Raw genomic sequence first — 22,575 nt, 5'->3', positions numbered from 1 at the left:
TAGTTACATAAGAATATGAGTGGCAGAAAAATGTATAAACTGATGCATGTATGTCCTCTGAGTTTAATAGGGATTATGATTCAGCGTTTGACCAAACTGCGGGAGGCAGGGGAAGACAAGAGTGCCTGGCATGCTCTGGTCTATGGGGTCACGAAGAGTTGGACACGACTAAACGACTAAACAACAACATGATTCAGCATTATTCTACTAGATTACAGCAGTGTTCCCACAAACTTATTTTTCATTATTCTTTGACCAGAACTACAGTATTTTGCTTTCACAAATTCCAGTGTGTCTGTCTGTCTCTCTGTGTAAAATAGACTCTCATTTTATTTTTTTATTTAATTTATTTAAAATATTTATATTCTGCCATCCCCATGCTCAATATACTCCATTCCATAAAAACGAATGTAGGACAATATGCAGTCAGATAGTATTTGACTTACTATAACCAACCAGCCCACTAACAGAGTATGAATAAGTGATAACTATTTGCACTAAAGTGCATACAGTGATGGAAGCACCAGAAACGGGGGGAAGGGGGAAGTTGATAAAAATTGATAAATATATGGGCTCATTTTGAAATTAGTTTTCAAGCATGTGTTCTTTTGAAATCCATGGGTTTGGCTTTTTTAAAGTGACAGAACTGTGGATTCAGTGAGGGAATCTGATATATAGCTAAGTTCATCGTACTTTCTTATTGACTTGGATAGGTTGGAAATATGGTGTCCCTTCTTCACATTTTCTGTTGTAACTGCATTTGCCGCAGGCTTTCTACTTTCTTGCTGCCTCATTGATCTCACCACATAAAGTGAGTTACAAATTCCTGCACAGTTTAGAAGATGCTCTGGGGAGCCCTGACTGGCAAACTGCTGCTCTTCTTGGCATTGGGAACCATGCTACATATATAGCCCCAGACTATGGTATAAGTCTACAGAGCAGCTTTTGGGTGTTATTTTGATAAGTGTCAAGCATTTGATGATGCTAGTCCAAAAAATATGGAGAACAGTGAATTCCCCAATACAATCCTCAAAGTCTATTGTTGCTATTTTATCCAGTTATGAATCTAGAGAGGTCCTGCAAAGAGCTTCCCTTGGTGACTTCATGTTGCATATTTGACAGTGAGTCTGAAGCAAAAGAGTATTTCATAGCTTGCTCTCTTGCCATCCATGTGCGTTCTTTCCAAACTTGTACACTAACCTCCTGTCCACTCGTTCCAAAATACCAGTTTTATAATAGTATCTGCAACAACAAAATTGAAGTCGGACTTAGAAACAGCTTTAACATACAGTACTATGTTAAATGTTTTACTATGCTAGTCAATAAGACATTCTTTTTGAGAGATCACTCTAGTCTTCTGGCAAAGGGGAACTTGCACACATACAGCACAGTTAAACTGCTCAGAGTTCAACACTTTCCCAGACACCTTGAAGTTCAACTCCCTCCTTTTGAAACACTGTGCATTAGATTTGTTTTCCTAAGAAAACAGTTCAGAGTCAAATTCTAGGATTGTTGCCAAGGGAAATGGTAAGGTAATAGTATTAAGCGGCATATTCATTAGGTAGGTTGGCAAATGATCTGTTGACTAATGTCTCATTATCCTCATTTATTCTCCTCACAGATTTGGCAACATGATCCTATCTTTAATCAAAAGAGCCATAGCTGTGTCTCATGACCTTTGCATTATACAGCATAAAAATAAATACATATTTGGAATGAGTTAAACTGTGAAATCAGCTGTCTTATATAATACCGATTAAATAAATAGCTTACCTGAGTGCTCTGCTTAGTTTTTCATAGGTCATTCTATCGTTTTTCTTTCTTTGCCCCCACATCTTTGCTAGAGCATCTGATTTAACAACTCGAAAGATGCCTTGGTCTCTGTCTTCCCATTCCAGAATACCACTGTTCTCCTCAGGAGACAGGAGGAGGTCTCTTACAAATTCCCACAAGTGAGAGCTCTGTAGACCTACAAGAATTAAAAGGAGCACATAGTTTTTACTAGTAAAAACTCATTTCAGAAGCAAGGGTTTTGAGAATTCCATTTGGGTAGGAGGACTATGATGCAGGGAAGGGGAGTTGCACACTACACTGCAAATCTGTAGAGCAAACTGACATGGGCCATTAAAAAATAACCATGCTTGGCTGGAGATAGTGCTAAACAGCATTTGACTAGACCCCTTTAGGTGTCGCCCTAGGGACTTGTGAAGACTAAATGGTAATAATGCCACTGAGCACATGCAAAATGCTGTTTCCTCACTACTGTGTAGAAGCCACAATCGGTTCTCAAATATCAGCAGTGACAACTGGGACCTGTAACAAATGTGGAGTGCTTCTGCTTAGTGTTCCAGCCATCAATCATATTTTCAGGATAATACATTCACTTTGTTTCCTCTTGGTTTTTGTAATGTTTTCTCCTGCAAACCTCCCCCCCCCCCCCCACATATGGACATTCAGAATTCCCTGGCCTCTGGGCATTCTCAGTCATCACTGGGCTATTTCTGAATATTTTTACCCCCTTAGATGTTGTTGTTTAGTCGTTCGGTCATGTCCAACTCTTCGTGACCTCATGGACCAAAGCACGCCAGGCACTCCTGTCTTCCACTGCCTCCTGCGGTTTGGTCAAACTCATGCTGGTAGCTTCGAGAACACTGTCCAACCTCAATCTTTCCCAACATCAGGGTCTTTTCCAGGGAGTCTTCTCTTCTCATGAGGTGGTCAAAGTATTGGAGCCTCAGCTTCACGATCTGTCCTTCCAGTGAGCACTCAGGGCTGATTTGTTTAAGAATGGATAGGTTTGATCTTCTTGCAGTCCATGGCACTCTCAAGAATCTCCTCCAGCATCATAATTCAAAAGCATCAATTCTTCGGCGATCAGCCTTCTTTATGGTCCAGCTCTCACTTCCATAGCTTTAACTATATGGACCTTTGTCGGCAAGGTGATGTCTCTGCTTTTTAAGATGCTGTCTAGGTTTGTCATTGCTTTTCTCCCAAGAAGCATGCGTCTTTTAATTTCGTGACTGCTGTCACCATCTGCAATGTTCATGGAGCCCATGATCCTTCATGGATCACTGCCTTGTCATGGCAAAAGGGCTTGAATAACTCAGAAGAGCTATGAGCTATGCTGCGCAGGGCCACCAGAGACAAACAGGTCATAGTGGAGAGTTTTGACCAAATATGATCCACCTGGAGCAGGAACTGGCAAGCCACTCCAGTATCCCTGCCAAGAAAACTCCATGGACAAAGACCCCCTTAGATATTTTCCCCTAAATATTTTCATTTCTCAGTACCCTCATTTTTGCAACACAACTCTTGGTATTAATATTGATTCATCTCATTTATCTATCACTATACATACCATATTTACTTGAATGGAATGTGTACCATTTTGGCCAAATGACCTCACAAAAAATAGGGTGTGCATTAGATTTGATGGTGCCAGCAAATACTTTTTTGTTTTCAAGGTTTTGAAAATTGAGGTGTGCATTAGATTCGATGGCACATTAGATTTGCATAAATACGGTACATACATACAGTATATACAATGTACAATATGATTATTATGGCATTCTCATTGCTTATGAGTTGATACCCAGCTGTGCTTGAGTGTTGACACTTCTATTGAAATTAACTTTTGAACTCCCCATCCCCATGAAGCTGGAGAACAAACAATTTAAGGAAATGAATGAACTATGAGTGTGCTTGAGTCATCATCTCTTGAGTTCAAGGAGGTTTACAGCTGCAGGAAGCTAATGCTGATAATTTCTGCTGAACCTCTTCTATTCCCCAAATCTGAATTTGAAATGCAATGGCCCCACTTCAGATTTTAATAAGAAGAGTCTGTATGCGTACATAATAAACTCAGGTTTTGCTCTGCTATATTTGAGACTAAATTGCAAAATCAGATCAAATAATAAGAGCTGGGTTTTTTATTTTAAAAAAATCACACACACACACACACACACATATTACAGCTTCTTCAACACTTTCAAATAAATAGATCTTTTTTAAAAAAGGCGGTAAAGGGATATATGCCTGTGACAGACTTGTGAGAACGAAACTCGTCTCCCTCTACTATGAAACTTACTGAGCGAATTTGCCCTAGTCAGCACAGCCTTCTTTGCATGCTATTCATGCACACAGAAAACTGATATAATCACCATTTCCACTTTAGAGCTATTCATATATTTTATGCATATGACCAAATGCCTCCAATCCTACTGACTAGTAGCAACTGGTGTGGTTGGGTGGAGCTGTGGAGCTGCTTTGCTGATACTGCTGCCGCTGCTGCTTGCCAGGATGGGGCAGGGCCATGCAGGAGCACTGATGGCCCCACCCTTGCTGCTGCCCCATCCAGGTAAACAGCAGCAATGCCAGCGCCAGGAGGGTGGCTCCACAGTTCCGCCCTGCCGCACACGCCACAGCTGATAGCTTCCAAACCAATTCTTCCATGGATCCTTTGGATGCTATTCATATCCTGTCTTTATTCATTCTTGTTTGTTCAGCATTCTTCCAAACCATCCTCTGACTCTCTTTATGTCTTTATTTTCAGGCTTTGTGCTTTCTCAGCTGCTCCACCCCTTCCTCTGCTTCTTTTCTCCTCCCGACTATACATTTATAGTTGCCATTTTTTTTAAGAGTATGAGAGAATTCCCTTGTGACAGGAATAAGTAAACGTATGGAGCTTTCCCCACAACTGGGCTGCAGTGATTTTGTAGCTGTTGTGTCTCGAAACTGCTAGTAAAAAAACAGGAAAAGCCTAGTTAGACACGGCTGCTTCTTCATCTTTGGGCCTTCAAGGCCTACAACACCTGCTTTTTGAGTTTATTCTCCAGTAGCAACCTGAAAAGGTCTTTGTCTCTTGGATTAGGATTAGGAGTGCCACCTGGTGGCTGTTTGATATGTGACCATTGCAGTAGGTATGTAACTATTGCTTATATATGAGAACTGGAATAAACATTAAAATGAAAACAAGCACCGTTCATACGGACTACAAGGGTATTTGGAGATATACTGCAAACAGTGACATTTTCTATTATGTTTCAAAGGCTATAGATGGCGGAGGTATACCTACTTGTTCTGCTGTGACTTTGAAACTCTTGGCTCTTGATGCCACCTGTCCTCAAACATGCCTTATCAATATCTGGAAAAGATTTTTTTAAAAAAGCATGGACATAAATAAATATGGATGAATTTCAGGGTCGGGTGACAATGTGACTTAAAGAGGTCAAAGTGTTCACCTAATAACATTCCATGCAATACTAAACCAACATGGGTCTGTGATTTATCTTAACATAAAAATCCAACTTTAACATAAAGATAAAGCAAAATGAATTATTAACCAGAAGTTGGACAGTTAGCTAAACTGGCAGCTGAAAAAGAGAGAGAAGTACATAAGATACCAGCGGCCAGATTTCAATTATCTGAAAACATGGTTATTTGGAAACACAGTGTGTCCTGATTGTATCTCTATGTAAATAGTGCTTCTACCTACAGTATAATCTTAAGGCTATAGTTATGGAGTATTGTAGGCAGTGTCAAAGTTCATTATTGGACATTGGTACCTCTGTGCTGCTCTTTAGACTGATCTTAGTGTTGATGCAGATTTTCCTTTTTTTGCAAGTGCTGGTGTTTTTTGCAGATGCTTGGAAAAGCACAGTGTAAACCTATGGGTCTGGTTTCTAAGAGACTTGCACAACCCAGAACCACAAAATATGATCTTATATTTACACAGGTCTTTGGTCATGTCCCATTTATTTACTTAATAGCATTTCCAAAATCTGTCCAAAGTAGCTTGCAACAAAGAAAAAGAGCAAAGAAAAAGAGGAAACTTCAAAAATAAATAAAAACGGAACAAAATAACTAGAAATGCTTCAGGCAATCACAAAATTGGTCTAGGCAGAAATCCCCAAAAGCCTGACCAAAAGGGGTATCAAACATTGCTCAGTTCCAGAAGGAATTGTTCCATAGCCTCAGGACCATGCTGCTTCCAGAGCACAGATATATGCAAACTAATGCAGGGTTTATTTGATGAACAAAGATGGCAGGAAGATCAAGGACCAAATTAGCCATTGTGATAAATGCTCTTTTTTGTTGTTGTTGCATTTTATGTGGGCATAAGGAGGAGGAGGAGGAGACGAAGAAAGCAAACATCAGCCATACAAATAGGGAGATTAGCAGCACTGTAATAGAGATTTTTTAAACCCTTTCCTCCCTTGCTGCATTTCTGATAAAAAAATACATTGGATCTTCTTTCTTCAACAGGAGGAACAATTTCATTTAAAGTGTATGTTAATACAAAGATGTGTTTTAATGTCATAGCTAAGTTTGGCCTATGGTCTCTGAGACCATGGATCCCAGACTGTGTAAACTTTCATAGGCATAAACAAACAACTTGAGTTGGACCTGGAATAAGTGCTCCAGCAAACTGTACAGTTGGCATAACCAAGGCTGCACATGTTCCCTTCTCTGGACATTTAACAGGAGACAGACTGCAGCAATTTTGCACCAACTGATACTTTTTTAGTCTTAAAAAAGCCCCATATAAAACACATTTCAGTAGTCAACCTTGGAAATTTCAGTCATTGTGGGCAAAGTTCCTATCCTATCAGAAGGTCATAGGTTCGAATCCCCATGGTGGAGTGAGCTCCCATTGCTCTGTCCCAGCTTCTGCCAACCTAGCAGTTTGAAAGCACATCAGTGCAAGTAGATAAATAGGTATTGCTGTGGCGGGAAGGTAAATGACGTTTCCGTGCGCTCTGGCTTCCATCACGGAATTCTGTGGCCCCCTCCTTGGCCACTTCCGCCAGCCTGAAGCGGTTGTGCTAGAAGCGGTTTAGTCATGCTGGCCACATGACCTGGAAAGCTGTATGTGGACAAACACTAGCTCCCTTGGCCTGAAAGTGAGATGAGTGCCACAACCCCATAGTCACCTTTGACTGGACTTAACCGTCCAGTGGTCCTTTACTTTTTACCTTTTTCCTGCACAACAGATTTAATTGCCAGAGTGTTGTTCTATGTACCACAAAACTTGCTTATCAATCTATGGTATTTTAAACAATGTGTGTGTGGGATAATTGTTTTCATTTGTTATGTATTTTTGTGGTTTTTTTTATTTTATTACTGATAAACAACCATTTTTATTACAGACCTCCGATGTACAACGTGCTTTTCGGAGCATTAATATTAGGAAGGCAGCTGGACCGGATGGAATTATGGGACGAGTTATTAGGGACTGTGCTGCAGAATTAGCTGGTGTATTTACGGACATTTTTAATCTATCCCTGTTGCAGGGTTCTGTCCCTACCTGCCTGAAGACATCGATTATAGTGCCAGTCCCTAAACAGTCAGTGGTGGTATCTCTCAATGACTACAGACCAATAGCCCTAACATCTGTCGTTATGAAATGCTTTGAGAGATTGGTGCTAGATTATATTAAGGCAGGTCTTCCATCCACTCTAGACCCGTTCCAGTTTGCATACAGAAGAAATAGATCTACTGATGATGCTATTTCCATCGCTGTCCATACTGTACTGAGTCATCTAGAACGACAGGGAACCTACGCAAGGCTGTTGTTTGTGGACTACAGTTCTGCCTTTAATACAATTCTACCAGACAGGTTATTCCTTAAAATGACCAATTTGGGTATACATCAGAAGATCTGTTTGTGGGTAAGGAATTTCCTGACCGATAGGCCGCAGACAGTGAGAATGGGACCTTACTATTCTTCTACTCTAGTATTAAGCACAGGAGCCCCTCAGGGGTGTGTGTTAAGCCCCTTTCTCTATTCCCTGTACACATTTGATTGCACCCCACTGCATAAGTCCAACACAATCATCAAATTTGCGGATGATACAACAGTGGTGGGGCTCATTAGTGAGAATGATGAGGCTGCTTATAGGAAAGAAGTACAGGGGTTAATTCAATGGTGTAAAGAAAATAATCTTATGCTTAACACCAAAAAAACCAAAGAACTCATAATTGATTTTAGGAGAAAGAAAAGTGTATTTTTACCATTGCACATAAATGGCGAGGAGGTGGAGAGGGTTGGTAGTTTTAAATACCTGGGCATTTACATCTCTGAGGACCTCTCATGGACTGCAAATATTAATATGGTTGTGAGGAAGGTGCAGGGGAGGTTGTATTTCCTGAGAATGCTCAGGGGATTGAATCTATCTCAGCACCTACTTCTGTCCTATTATCACAGTACCATTGAGAGTGTCTTAACCTATAGTATATTATCGTGGTATGGGAGCAGCTCTGAAATGGATAAAAAAGCTTTACAGAGAATAATTAAAATTGCCCAGAATGTTATTGGGCTCCAACTACCAACCCTGGATGAGATCTTCACGTCTCGCAGCTTGAAGAAGTCACACAATATCCTGAGAGATCCCACCCATCCTGCTCACAACCTCTTTGAACTGTTGCCTTCGGGCAGAAGATACAGGACAATGAAAACACGAACCACACGCCTTCTGAATAGTTTCTATCCAAGAGCTCTGATTGCACTAAATAATGATCTCAGGGCCAGTTGTAAGAAATAGCAAGCAGTGAGTAGTAAGGAATGAGATAGGTTTTAGGTTATGCTATGCTTCTAATAGGTTATGTTATATTCTGGATTATGTTATGTTCTAATAGATTATGTCTGAATAGGATGAGAGTGTTGGAGATACGTGCGAATGTGTATGTGAATCCGGTCTCGGGTGTTTGATTTTCGTTGTTGTGTATACTGTGTATATACGGACAATGACAATAAATTTATCTATCTATCTATCTATCTATTGTAAAGCATCTGTGATCCACGGATGAAGAGTGGTATAGAAATTTAATAAATATTAATAATAAGTAGGCTCTTCAATTGTTGCCATATTTCACCCTCAAGGACAGTATCACCTCCAACTTTCCTGGATTCAGTTTCAGTCTATGTGTCCAAATCCATTTGATCACAGCTCATGAGACATAGACCTGGGTGTCATAAGTACAGTGGTCACACCCAACTTCAAAATTCCCAGTGGTTTTATTCACATAGATTCTAAAGAACATTGGGAAGAGCACTGAGCTTTCAAACACCAGATGTTAAATTTTATGGGACCAGGTTTGTCTCTCCAGTGGTCACCCTGCGAGTTCTGGTCCCTGTGGACTGCTGTATATTGAAGCTGCAGTTACGGCTTTTAGCTATGAGCTTTCACTTATCTAGAAAAACACACACTTTAAAAAAGTTTACTTACAATCTTTTTCAGATGACTTTGTATCTTCATTGTCGTGAAAGAAGGAGACACCTATAGAGAAAACCAGAAAAGTTTTTAATAATAATGTCTGTATTGAGACTTTCGGTACATACACTGCATTAAAAAAACTCAATCCCTGGTCCAAAACAGACTCTTAAAACTACAATACTGCGCTACTGTTGTAGCATTTCAGACTCCTCCATTACACTTCATCAAAAACCTAGCTTCCCTTGTATATTCCCTTTTTAATTTCCATGTCCTTGTTCCCCTGTCCCAATCTTGTCTACCTGCCTACAGCACAAGATATGATTTTGTAAAAAGATTTATTCTTGTGTAAAATTCACTTTCCACCTTGTTTTATTCTTGTTTTCCCCACACTGAGTGCATTTACATACATGCCCAGACCAAAGTGTGGTTCAGTGCAACGTATAAATCTTTGTGGATGTCAGTTCAATGCCTTGTGCAAATATTATCAGTCACAGTCAGAATGAAACAATCATACTCTGATTAAATCTTTGGCACACTGACCATGAGCCTTGATGTTTTGTAGGATGAAATACAGGTATTCACCACAAATGCCTGCAGCATTTAGAAACTCCTCTTGGGTCATGCCACACAGCTGTTGGCCATTGATGTTAAAGTGGGAAAATGAAATACAGTTGGCATCCAGTTTGTATTGATCACAACAAAATTGTAGCCACTCGCATACGTTGTTTCTCGTCCAGTATTCGGGGTAAACAGATGTCCAGGAAGAATCAGAACCTGCCACAGTGCAATGAAGGGAAAAAAGCAGTACATTTAAACTGTGGATGGTTTATTTTAGACATCAAAAGTTTAAACGGAAACACTGTGTTAACAAATATTGGTTAGGGTTAGTTCCAATATCTTTGTGCAAGGATCACAATCTGTGGCAATGTCCTATTATCATAAACAGATAACGGTATATCACACTTGTATAGGGTCGCCTTATAAACTGGGAAATTTTTGTAATGTCCTGGTGGTGGTGGCTAAATTGGCGCCCGGGTAAATGTAAATATCCAGGACTTTGTTTGCTCCCCACTGGAAGTGCTCAACAACTTTTTGAACAATTGCCCCCAAAAGCTGAGCAACTGTGTCTGGATTTTTACTTCTTGAAATAATGGCAACCCTACACTTGTGCAGCAGGAGAATTTCTGTTCCAAAGCTGGTAACATTTGGGGGGACTGGCAATAGCTACATGAGCAGTGTTGCACAATGTATTATGGGGCATAGAAATGGGAAGACAGTGGGATGGAACAGGGCAAAACTGAGACAAAAATGACAGTTTAGGCAGAGAGTTTATGCAGAAATTCACAATCCAGCTCCCTTATTCACTCACTGATTATTCTTTATCCAGGCATTTTATGACATCTGAAAAGAGCTCTAGCCAATCAGTATTGGAGACAAACAGGCAACATGTATGCTTATCAATATTTATTAATCCACTTGGACCTAGCTTTAGCAGGAAATTGATTTTAACAGGAAATCTGTTTTTTATGATAAATGTGTTATGAATCATGATTCCTTTTTCATTACTATGAAATGGACTTTTCTCTTTGTATAAAATACATTTCTCTCTATATTCTCTACAGTGTCTGTTCTCTACAGCTTGAAGAGACCAAGACAACTGCTTTTCTGATGCTGAAATGTATTAACCTTGGAATGCTTTGGTGATTGTTTCTAAAACTTGATGGATTGACTTGATGGAGATAAATATCAGCTTTGCTAGTAATAAAAATGCTAAGGCATGTTCCTTTCTTTCATGAATGATTCTTGCCAAGTCTAGTTCAGTCTTCTTGATTGCTTTCACTTCTAAAAAGCTCAGATGATTTTTTTGAAAACACTGTGTAGAGGTGATTATGTATTTAATCAGTCTGCCAAATATGGCAACTTTAAATTTAGCGTCTTCTCATTTATTTTCATATTCTTTTGTACGTTAACACTTTTGAGGGAAGAATCTATATCACCTACTTGTGCAGTTGGGCAAGAATGGATAGCAATAGTGACTTCAAGAGTGTGTGTGGAATCATGGGCATGCAACACAAAATGTAGAATACCAGGATAACATAATGTAAAATGCTGAATGAGAGCAATTGCAGGAGAGGGCTATTGCTTGAGGTTTTATTTACTATTTCTGCCACTGGGAAATGGGTTTCTGTGAAGAACCTTGTTGCATTACTGAATTGGATTTTAAAAATTATCTGGTGGGAATTCAAAGCCACTATCAAGTTTTGAATGCATTTGGTGAAATTAATAAATTTGTGCACTGTAATTTTATACCTACAGCTAAAATGGTGCTATTAAGTATTTTCAGAAAGGAACTTCAGGACACAGTGCACAAGTCATAGATTGTCTTTCTTTTACTAGCATAAATAATATAAATAACACTCCAGTATAAGAGTCTGGATCCTCCTACAACAGAACAATGGTATAGACAAATATTGTCCTAACAAAACAAATTCATATCTGCAATAAGTGACAAGATCCAGCCTCTTTTATGGATGACTGGTATTCATCTAATTTCTGGATTTATTCTACTACATTAGTTGTTCTGCGATGCTTTCCCAATGCTACTACATTATTGCTGTTGGTGTGTGTGTCCCTGAAAAAGTGCTTTTTTAAAAAAAAAAAAAGTTGCGAACGTGGCAAAAGAGTACAGCATCCAAAATGGCCACCATGATCTCATGAGAAAAAAATGGGATGTCATGTTTTTTCCGGGACACTTGGCGGGTATGGGATTGTAGCTGGAAGTTACAAAATATGCACTGACTGGAAATAAAGCAGTATAGCTGCCAAAAAGTTTTGCAGGCACAAATAGTATTGAAAGTCGGATTGTGTGTGACTGCCCTGATAGCATCATGAGCTCAAAAATCATGAATGTGCAGTAAAAAAGATATCTGGAAGGAACCTAAGGCTACATATAGCCAAACAATTCATCAGGTCAGCTTCGCATAAGGAACACTTCTACGGCACTTGGTACAGTAGTACCTCGTTGTGAGTCCGGCCCATTTAGCGTCCATTTCGTGGAACGTCCGTGGCAAACCCAGAAGTACCGGAACAGGTTACTTTCAGGTTTGCTGCATGCACAGAAGTGCCAAATTGTGCCTCACGTATGCGCAGAAGTGCAAAACACGTGCGTGCACAGAGCAGTGCTTTGTCAAGCGTCCCTTTCATCGAGCATCCGGGGCTCCAGAACGGATCCCGGACTCAAAACAAGGTACCACTGTATATTGCTTTTTCATTAGTCATTGCAGCTTGGCTCTGTACAACCTTTCCCAAGCAACAGGGAGCTATGTGAGAGTTATGTGCAGGCGTTGGCTGGTCTAGCTGCACATGGGGACAGAACATCAGGCTGATCCTTCCAGCCAATCAGGATTTCTGAAGAAACAGGAAGTGAACTTACTTCACCCTCTTTCTTCTCTTGCAAAAGCAGTCCAGTTGTCTACAAGGCCCTGCTGAAGCAAACAAGAACAGAAACTTGCACATTCTCATCCTCAGCTCCTGGACTTGTGCATAGTCTTTAATTCTGACCTGGCCAATTTGTTTATCATGACGAACTCAGCAGGGATTGGCTGTTGTCAATCTTAGTTTCCTGACATCATCATTTCATATTTGCAAATGATGCATTACAACCTAATGTTTGTAAAAAGGGGCCTAAAGTTTATGTGGCACTATACATATGCTGTACACAGAGCTCATAATTTAAACAGAAACTAAAAGGAAAAACAAGTTTACAGAAGAAGAAACCTTAGTGAAGTTAAAATGAGAATTGAATTTTTTGTTTTGTTCAGTAGCTAACATGAAGATTAAGGAATAAAAAAGCATCAAAACCATGAGACGGGAAATGAGATTTAAAAAATAATTTTCTGAGAAGCAAATATATGTGAAATAGCCAAGAGGCAAGAATTGCATGTAAGGAGTCATGCAAAAAGCAGAGGGAATACAAAGATGAGAAGAGTACCAGAGGAAGTTTTAGGGGAACACGAGTTTGGTTGCACTGGGAGCCTCAGGGGCTCCACAACTATGCTGTAGAATGGAAGGCTCACCGAATGTTGGCACACAGGGTGCTGCTAAAATTTTAGAAACCAAGGTCTGCCACTGAGAGCATAAGGGAATGACATTTTAATGAAATAAAAGGATGTGTTAAGAGAACAAGAGGAAAATAAAGGAGAAACCATGAAGATAGACACAAGTGAGGAAGGACACCAAGAGGCTTAAAAGTCAGAAGACAATGAAGTTAAGCTTGAAATAGTACAAAAGAAGAAACCAATGAAGAGGAGTATGTGAACAGGAAGCTTTCCCCCTATGCAAATTGTTGATGTGGGCTTTATAGGGCCACAGCACATGGTAAAGAGTTGAGCCCCACTACTCCCCAGCCTAAGGTCCTGATCCAGATCCTGCCAAAAATTTCTATAGCCCCCAACAAGAACCCTGAATTTTAGGGCACAGATATGAAGCAAATGTATTATCTAGTTTGCCCTTCAGTAAGCAGAGCAACTTAGCACAAACATACAGTTAGTGAAAACATAGAGAAATACTTCTGGGAACAGCTCAGTTTTTGGAATAAGAATGAACCTGGGTGTTATGGCATGGAGGTGCCATTGTTCGTCCAATTCCCTTTTGTTTTCATATTTTTTAATAGCGTATTGTACAACACTGCATGAGATGTTATAATTCTGTGTGCCTCCCCCTTCTCACCAGCCAATGATGTGAGTATAAGTTGGGAGATGCACAGCACGTATTAAACTCCGTTCAGTCATGAGACAGATAAGAGGCTGTGCTTTCTCCTCTGCCCCCACTGTTGTGCTACTCTGAAATTCAGTTGTAACTTCCACGGTGGGGAGCCTTCTCTACTCATGAAGGCTCCCTGTGTGATTGAGATCCTTGAACCTCTCCATCTGAGAAGTTGCAGCAGAACATTTGATCAACTGGCATGAGCAGTGCAATGACAGGGGCAGGTCACATTAAGTACATCTGTTATTTGTGCAAGAATAATAATTGAGCTAGTAGTGTGTTGTGTAAGATTTTACAAGGGAAAGCAAACAAAGAGAAATGAGCTGACAGTAGTTCTGCATCTAGTCAGGCAGAACCTCTAGTTCTGCTCTAAGATGCCTGAAGAGATGGTGGAATCAGCTACTTACTAGGTTCCCAAGGAAAGGTTAGTCAGGCTTCTCTTGTGGATATCTAAGGCATAGATTTGTATTTCTTTGCAACGGGCTTGAACAAGATAATAATCATCTCCCTTTCAGCTCTTCGATTGCATGATTTACATGGTAAGCTGCCCTTTCAGCTACCAGATTGTCAAGCAAATAAACCTATTTTCAAGGTCTGAACCTGAAATGTCTTACATATGCAATTAAAAAAGGTAAAGAATGAAAGCAACAAATATTTATTTGCAATAAAAAAATGGATACAGTTGTCAGTGAGCCAGGTCTCTGCACAATAAATGAACAAGGGCAGTGTATCTGAAAAGATGGTCAGACACAGAATATTACATCACTGAAAGACATATTTATTTGGGTAGAGGATGTTTTGTTGTGGTTGCAGTGCAATTCAAATTATTAAGTAAAAGTAGTAGCTGGCAGTTACTGTGTTGAGTGCTTGTTAACGAAGCACCAATGTACCCACCTGTTAGGTGATCAAATGGAGGGTAGTTTTCTTCAGGTGCTCCAAACAGTTCTGACCAAGACATCAGGGATTCACATAGCATTGTGTTTGGCAAGAAGGTATTGTGGCTTACTGAGTCCAGCATCATCCTGAAATATAACATTATTATTCTCATTGGTTAATTCCTACACATGCAACCACCACAACAATAGTTCCCCAGTGCTTAGTTCCCTATCCCTATCCTCTACCAAGTAAGCTTGACCACTCATGCGTTGAACTGATATATATTCTTAGTAGACTTGCAATAACATGTCACATTAAACTATAAACAATGTTTTAATGCAGGGGTTGCCAACCTGGCACCTGCAGGTGCCACAGCACCATTGAACGCCTTCGTTGGCTGCCCCAGACAGGAGGTACAGATCCTGAGCTTTCATTTTTAAAGAAAGGTCAGTCTCTTTCCCCCTTAGAAAGAAAGTTGTGAAGCAAAATATGCAGGCTCCCCTCTAGCAATTTCTGTGAAATGAGCCAGCCTGGCTGCTTTTGTCTGTTTGTTTTTAGCCAATGAATTAAGTCAGAGCTGTGTTTGGACACCAGCCAGTGAAAATTCATGGAATCCTGAGAAGCTTCTCTTCCCCTTTAGTGCTCTGGGGTCATCCCATAAATTTGAATGGTGGAAGATTCAGGGCAGACAAAAGAAAATACTTCTTCACACACTGCCTAATGGAATTTGTAATAAGATGTAGTAACCAACTTGGATGGCTTTTAAAAGGAAATTAGATACATTCATGGAGGATAAAGCTGCCAATGACTGCTAATCATGATAGTGATAGTTTATCTCCAATATCAGCAGCAGTGTGCATCTATGTACCAGTTGCTATGGAACAAAAGTTCCATTGTTGGTAGGCTTTCCATAGCAATTTGGTTGGCCAATGCTTGGAAACAGAAAAGATGGGTGTTTGGTCTGATCCAGCAATATGCTGCATTTTGTTTGCATGGAAGTATATATACACTTCTCTGAGCTTTAAAAATAAGGAAGAATTTCTTGTAGTCAAAAGCAAGTATAATATATGAAAACTTGCCTTTGACTATAGCTGCCTTGAAACCAGAGCATTTTGCTCCATTTCATCCATTCCCTAGGCAAATAAAAGAATTTATTTATCTATGAAAATATTTATATATCGCTTTATCATAAAAATGTATTGCAGCAGTTTACAACAAGCAATTTAAAAATATAAAGCCAAACAATACTGTACAATCATAAAAAGCTAAGAACAAGCCAAAAACAAAAATAAATGAAGAGCAAACACCTGTAGACCATTCTGGAGGATGTAATCTTAATTTCCTTCATAGGCCCGGCAGAATAGAAAAGTTTTCAGCAGGTGTTTGAAAGTTGGCACAGAAGGGGCCCACTGAATCTCTATTGGCAGGGTGTTCCAAAATGAACCTGAAATGGGCCTCATCAACTCAGTGAATGACCAAAGATGCTCCTGGATTAGAAACTTTGACATTCCACCCAATCAGGTTGATATTGCGACTCTACATAGTCAAGGATTTATGATGTGAACTGCCCTGGGATCTTTGGATGAAGGGTGGCATACAACTTTAATAAATAAAAATAAAGACAACTGAGAATGAGAGCAAGTTAATAAATAAGCAAACTTTTTGTTAAAATAAAGTATCTTTAATCGCTGCTTAAAAAGTAATAACCACCACATTTAGGATTATGCGGCACATCTTCATACTCAGAAAATTTCAGCTCTTTGGTAGGTTTGATCCCTGACATCACTCTTAGATTGTCAAACATAGTGAATGTCAGGGTAAAACAGATTAAAGGAGGTAGTACAAAATGTAAGGATATGTATTTTGTTATACCATGCCTTGGCAAAGAACTGGATACTGAATTGTTTGGTTCAATTGACTTCACTTACACAATAAGAGGGATGTGAAATAGGCTGAAGGAAGGAAGTGACTTTTTTGCATAGAGGCAGGACTAATATGCAGGACACCCTTGCTAGATTTCCCTGTATCTTAATTAGCTACATGGAGAAGACAAAAGCACTCACAAAAACACAGGGCTTACTATTTGTCAAGGAATATACTGAAGTTAATCAAGTATGATTCAAGCTACGGGAAGAAATGAACAACTATTTGAGTTATAGCCCTGTCTCACCACAACCCATGGAGATCAGTTAACACCTTTCATTGAGAAAGAAAAGCTGTTCACTGAGATTTTGAAGGAAACTTTATTATGGCTTTTGACACAAATCCAGCCCATTGACTTCCATCTCAGATTACAATCATTTCTGAGGAAAGAGAAAATTGCACTGGAAGAATTCTGAGTCATCCTATAATGTGGCTAATCAAATAAGAGCTGATATTTGACAAAAGCAGTACATCAAAGAGGGATTGCAAATTTACCTTTTCTCTGAATGCTAACTTCCTTCCTTGCAATGGAAGTTGTATACAAGTGGATTTTCATGTGAAAATTAGGTGGCAAATTCACTTTTTATTTTGGCAGCCCAGGTTAAATGTTTGAATCAGCCCTTATTCTCAGATTTAATGAATGCAATCGCTCTTTCTACAGTTCTAAGGAATCTGATTGGTTTCAGGATTCCTGTTGCCATAGATATATGCATTTGACGTTGGTTCATTATTCACTAGTACACCCTTCATTCAAAGAAATCTGCCAGAAATGACTAGCTGAACCTCACTGGTGGATTCAAATTTTGCCTTTTTATTATTATTAGCATTTCCAAGCAAAACCAGGTATGAGGCTGGTAGTGTTTTATAAGGTGGAAATAGCAGTTCATAATTAGTTCGGCAACTGAAGCTAAGCTCTATCTACCTTTATGAAAGTTAATAATATTGTATGCTAGAACTATAACTGAAAGGCAAAGTGACCTTAAACATTTGACTTTAAACCTTTCTATTACTGCTATTAAAACTTTCTATTGCTATTCTATTTCAGTGGAGGGGGGACACATTGTGGTTCTTCTGGGGTAGTTTGTCCACTTTTGGTCCCTACCCTGCACTCAGCTCTCACCTGGGGCACCTAGAAGCTGTTAGCATGTGACAGCAGCCACACCCTGGCCGGCTAAACCAGGTGAGGGTAGCTGATGGGTCTCAAACGCTCCATGAGCTAGGAACTTTCCCTGCATGCAAAGACAGGCTCCAGCAGATTGAGCGGACAAGACCAATAGTGGGTCCAATGGTCAAGAAGACAGTTTTTGCACATGCTGTAGAGGGAACTGAGGGGCCAATGGGGCTCATCAACCTGGTAAGGTAGCCCTTTTAGGAGAAGGAAAACTTTAATCCTAAATCTCCACTTCCCTGAAGGATATCTTCAGGAGGAGAAAAGGCTAAGGAGTAAACCCTACACAAATCCAGAATGGAGTTCCTAAAATGGCAGGATGACACCTTGTACACTTCCTTGCGGCAATTCCTGCAGCCAAGATGGTGCCATGAGGGTGGTCTTGTTGTCTGGGCTGCCCAGGACCTCCATATACACTGTCCAGGCAAGGTCACTTGGGTGCTGCTAACACAGCGGTTTCACTTCACCCCCAGAGGTGCAGTCCATTGTCTCTCAAGACAGATGGGTGCCAACAACAACTTATTTATCCTACATTTGATGTTCTTATGTGGTAAACACTAGTTGCCAAATCAATAGTAAATTACTTGCCTACTCATTTTTCAAACTGTTTACTTCCTTCTAGATGAAGTTTCAATTAGGGCTGAGCAAAACCTGCCTCTCCAAATTTCCCATACTATTTCTGGGTGGCAAAAGGGGTGGGTGGGCTGGGGAATTTTCAGATTATGACATTTACCCACAAAGCTCACTTCTGAGAAATTTGGGCTCACATAATGTTGAATGACACTCTGTTGTTAGTTCATATTGGAGGATGAAGGAAGCAGTGAGTTAAGAGAGCATAAACCCAGATACACAATTACTGTATATTTGTTTTTGTAAGTGCTGAGGACTTTGTTAGTAATAGTAATATCTATTGTTACAAATAAACAGTGATATATAAAATAGCCTTCAATAGAGCAAATTTGACCCAAACCAAATTAAATAGTCCTTTCTCCTCAAATTCTTGGTCTATGTCTATGACAATGACAAGACTGGTAATCTGTACTTCAAACCTAGAAGAATAGGCAGCAAAGATAACTGAAGCAGCATGACATTTTAACAAGACTGAATGGAAGTTCCTAGCCTTAAATTGCATTCCCCCACCTGTCTTCCCCCACTTCAGAAAAAAAAAAAAATACACACCAAAGCAGGCTGCCAAACAAGGTGACGATTGCCACTGTGAGCCACAACCAATTTAGCCTGGAATCTTGACTTGACTATCATAAGCTTAAGAAAAACGGTTTCTGCTCTATTTCCATGTCTTTATTTGTATTTCTAACAAAATAATTATTGGAAAAAGTCTGTGACAACAATATAGTTTTTGGAATAAAAGGAATACAATACAACAAGGTGATTGTTATAATTGCAGAATCAGGAATCGTATGGTTTCCTGGCAATTACTTTTTAGATCAGATTTGCGATATGAATCTAAATGCACCACTTCAAAAACAGTTCCATGGACCTCAACAAACAATTAGTTTGAAGTATGCATGTACAGGACTAAAAAGGAAGGAAGAATTAATTTTATATATTTTACAATTTTGCCAACAATGTACTTCAGCATTATATCTGTTAATTGAAGGAATACTCAGAAATAAAATCAAAATGAGGCTTCTGAAAACATTTTAGTTTCTAATAAGTAGAATTTTGCAAGACTAATGAAGTCTCCTTTATCACATGATCACTAATATTCCATATATTCTGTATATTCCTGATATTCTGTTCAGGGAAGTTTTTAATGTATGATATTTTAGTGTTTTTTGGTTTCTATGGAAGCCGCCCAGAGGGGCTGGGGAAACCCAGCCAGATGGGCAGGGTACAAATAAATTATTATTATTATTATTATTATTATTATTATTATTATTATTATTATTAAAAAGCTGGCTAATATCCATCCAAAGTTTTTAGCACTGTTGGTTTCAAAAAGAGAATTAAGCACATGCTTTAAATCTTTTCCATTGAATCCAGAGGGATTTAAACGTGGGGCATCTTTGGGAGAAGAAAAGGCTAAGGAGTAAACACTACATAAATTTGGAGTGGAGTTTCTAAGATGGTTGGATAGCGTACTCTATGCCTCCTTCCGAAAACTCTTGCAGTCAAGTTGGTGCCAAATTTAATGCTCTGCTTTGGATCATATCAGTGAGGCTGAGATGGGATCATTGTCTGAGCATCCCAAACTCACTGCCCAGGACTGCGGATGGGAGAGGTCATTTTGGTGTTGCTAACACAGCAAAAACATTGTGTGAAGCAGCAGTTACAGGTTACCAGTCTCTGCAGCCTCAGAAGGCCCTGTGATTCTCCCATGGTTTGAGTTCACCCCCAGAGACATACTCCATTGTCTCTTGAGGCAGACGGATGCCAACAAAAAAGTGAAAAAGATTGGCTGAATCGTTACCAAAATAATATACCATTATACTAGTGAATAAAATTTCTTCTGGAATCATCTTTTACTACTGACACCTCAGCATCTGGTAGATTATCAGGACTCTGGTTCTTCCTTTGCTTCCACTGGCAAATGGTCAAAGTGTATTGTGGTTGGAAACACATATTCAAAGTTATATTACTGTTATTGTTCAGACCCACATACATCTCCTAGAAAATTCAAGCATTGCCATTTTTAGATTAAGCTTTGCGTGTTTCTCTTGAAACCACGTATCTTAAGGATAGCTTTCTTACCGGCAACCACCACCAGAGGTCTCAGCAGTACAAAAGATAACATTTATTTACAGAAGATCTCAGCAATGCCTTCCACACCCACTAAATTGATAAATTGGTTTATGGTGTCGATCCTAGATAAAAACACACATTTGCATGTATTTGTTTGTAATCTGATTTGCAGGATTAATTATTTTTATACACCAGGCCTTGGCACCATTCATCAGAACGATGAGGATTTCAACATTACCCAGTGCTGTGTTCCCTCATGTACAACAAAATTCATTCCTGGAGACCAGTGGCAAGAGCGGAAAGTTCTTTAATGAATATTTATAGCCTTGCCCTTGCCATCTTTTCTTAAAAGGAAGTCTTATTGTTTTCAATGGAACCTGCTCCCAGTCACAAGCAAGTATGCATAGAATTGCAGTCTTAATGTTCTTTGAATGATCTTCAACACAAAACTTAGACCAGGTGCCATGATAGAAGTGCTCCTGTGTTGTGTTTGCTGTATGACAAGAGCACAAAGTGCATCAGATAGCAGTTCGGTTAAGAGCTTGAACAGATTAATGTTGCCAGCCTGGAAAGGGTGGCAGTTAGGGCAGAAAACACCGGTGACAGGTGATTTGCACCTCTCAGTTGATTTGCAGTGCTAACACCACACTGCGCAGGAACCTCCTTTAAGACCCTTCAGCTAAGTAAATAAACAGAGCTTACGTGCTGCTGGGAGTGCTTATTCTCTTCTCAAGGAATTGTTAGATCCAAAAGCAGGTCTCCAAAGCCAAGAGGCTTTCCGGCTCTGCGAGTTGTACACTGGAAGGAAGGCCACCTGTGGTTCTGTGATATATGGAACACTCTCCAGACAGGTCTGTTTGGTTTTTCAGGTTCTTATATACACACCCCCTTTGATGACAGTGATAATAAACAGTGTGACACAGCTGAAAGGAGAATGAGAGTAAAAAAAATGGTCTTTTAAGTTCAGACCAGTTTCATTTTTAACCTTAAAGTTTTCCCTTCTCTTTATAAAACAGGCGGGTTTTAGGGGTTAAGAGAGGTAGACAAGGCCCCTGATGTTTTGAATTGTGTCTGATCTTTATAAAGCTAATGGAGTTGAAGCATTTTACTTTTTTTTTAAAGTAGTTTTTCCATTTAATTCACAGACCTAGAAGTAGTTCACATATCAAAAGGCTGGCTATATATTATTAACATAGAAGAACAGGGGAAAACACTTCCTAAATTGTGGGCTGGGTTGTTTGTGAGAATTTCCCCAGAGGTGAGGAGTCAGAACAAGTGTAAAATACATGATTTTCTAGGTGACTTTCTGGGTGACTAGGTGTTAGGAATAAGAGGTGTTATTTGAAAAAGAAAGCAAAGTTTCTTTGAAGTTTTAATTTAGTAACTAGTCTGTTAAACACCAGACTACAGTGACAGAGAAGGAACAGAAAAAAATGAGTTGCAAAGTAAAACTTTATTAGTTAGGCCAACAAAACTTTAAGACATTCAAAAGATGTAGAGTATTCCCCACAGCTGTCACCCACCCCCTTTTTGCTGTAAATTATTCATTATTAAAAGGTCTGAAATATAACTGTTACTGAATTTAAAATGACAAATATCTGTACTGTCGAAGTCATTTTTTTTGCTCTATACCAGGGGTCAGCAACCTTTTTCAGCCATGGGCCAGTCCATCGTCCCTCAGACCATGTGGTGGGCTGGATTATATTTTTTGGCAGGAGGAGGGGAATGAATGATTTCCTATGCCCCACAAATAACCCAGATATGCATTTTAAATAAAAGGACACATTCTACTCATGTAAAAACACGCTGATTCCCGGACTGTCTGCGAGCTGGATTTAGAAGGCGATAGGGCCAGATCCTTAGTTTGCCTACCTCTGCTCTATACCCCATTATTCTTGAAAATAAATAAAAATATACCAAAAAAGG

General features: G+C 39.5%; 1 protein-coding gene across 1 annotated transcript; it reads right to left on the bottom strand.

Moving 5' to 3' along the window:
• Positions 1–327: 327 nt before the first annotated feature.
• Positions 328–21,483, bottom strand: ELF5 (E74 like ETS transcription factor 5). Its single transcript, XM_083752785.1, has 7 exons — positions 21,352–21,483; positions 14,874–15,001; positions 9,756–9,989; positions 9,228–9,278; positions 5,075–5,143; positions 1,774–1,969; positions 328–1,242 (listed from the first exon to the last, which is right to left on the bottom strand). The coding sequence occupies exons 2-7, from the start codon at positions 14,998–15,000 to the stop codon at positions 1,146–1,148; spliced, it is 774 nt and encodes a 257-aa protein (XP_083608911.1). The 5' UTR covers position 15,001; positions 21,352–21,483; the 3' UTR covers positions 328–1,145.
• Positions 21,484–22,575: the final 1,092 nt, after the last annotated feature.

The sequence above is a fragment of the Podarcis gaigeae genome, assembly GCF_964106915.1.
Source record: "Podarcis gaigeae genome assembly, chromosome: 1".
In the NCBI taxonomy this organism is placed as follows: domain Eukaryota; kingdom Metazoa; phylum Chordata; class Lepidosauria; order Squamata; family Lacertidae; genus Podarcis; species Podarcis gaigeae.
Note: the sequence above shows the minus strand (reverse complement) of the source record. Positions and strands in the feature narration are given on the sequence as shown.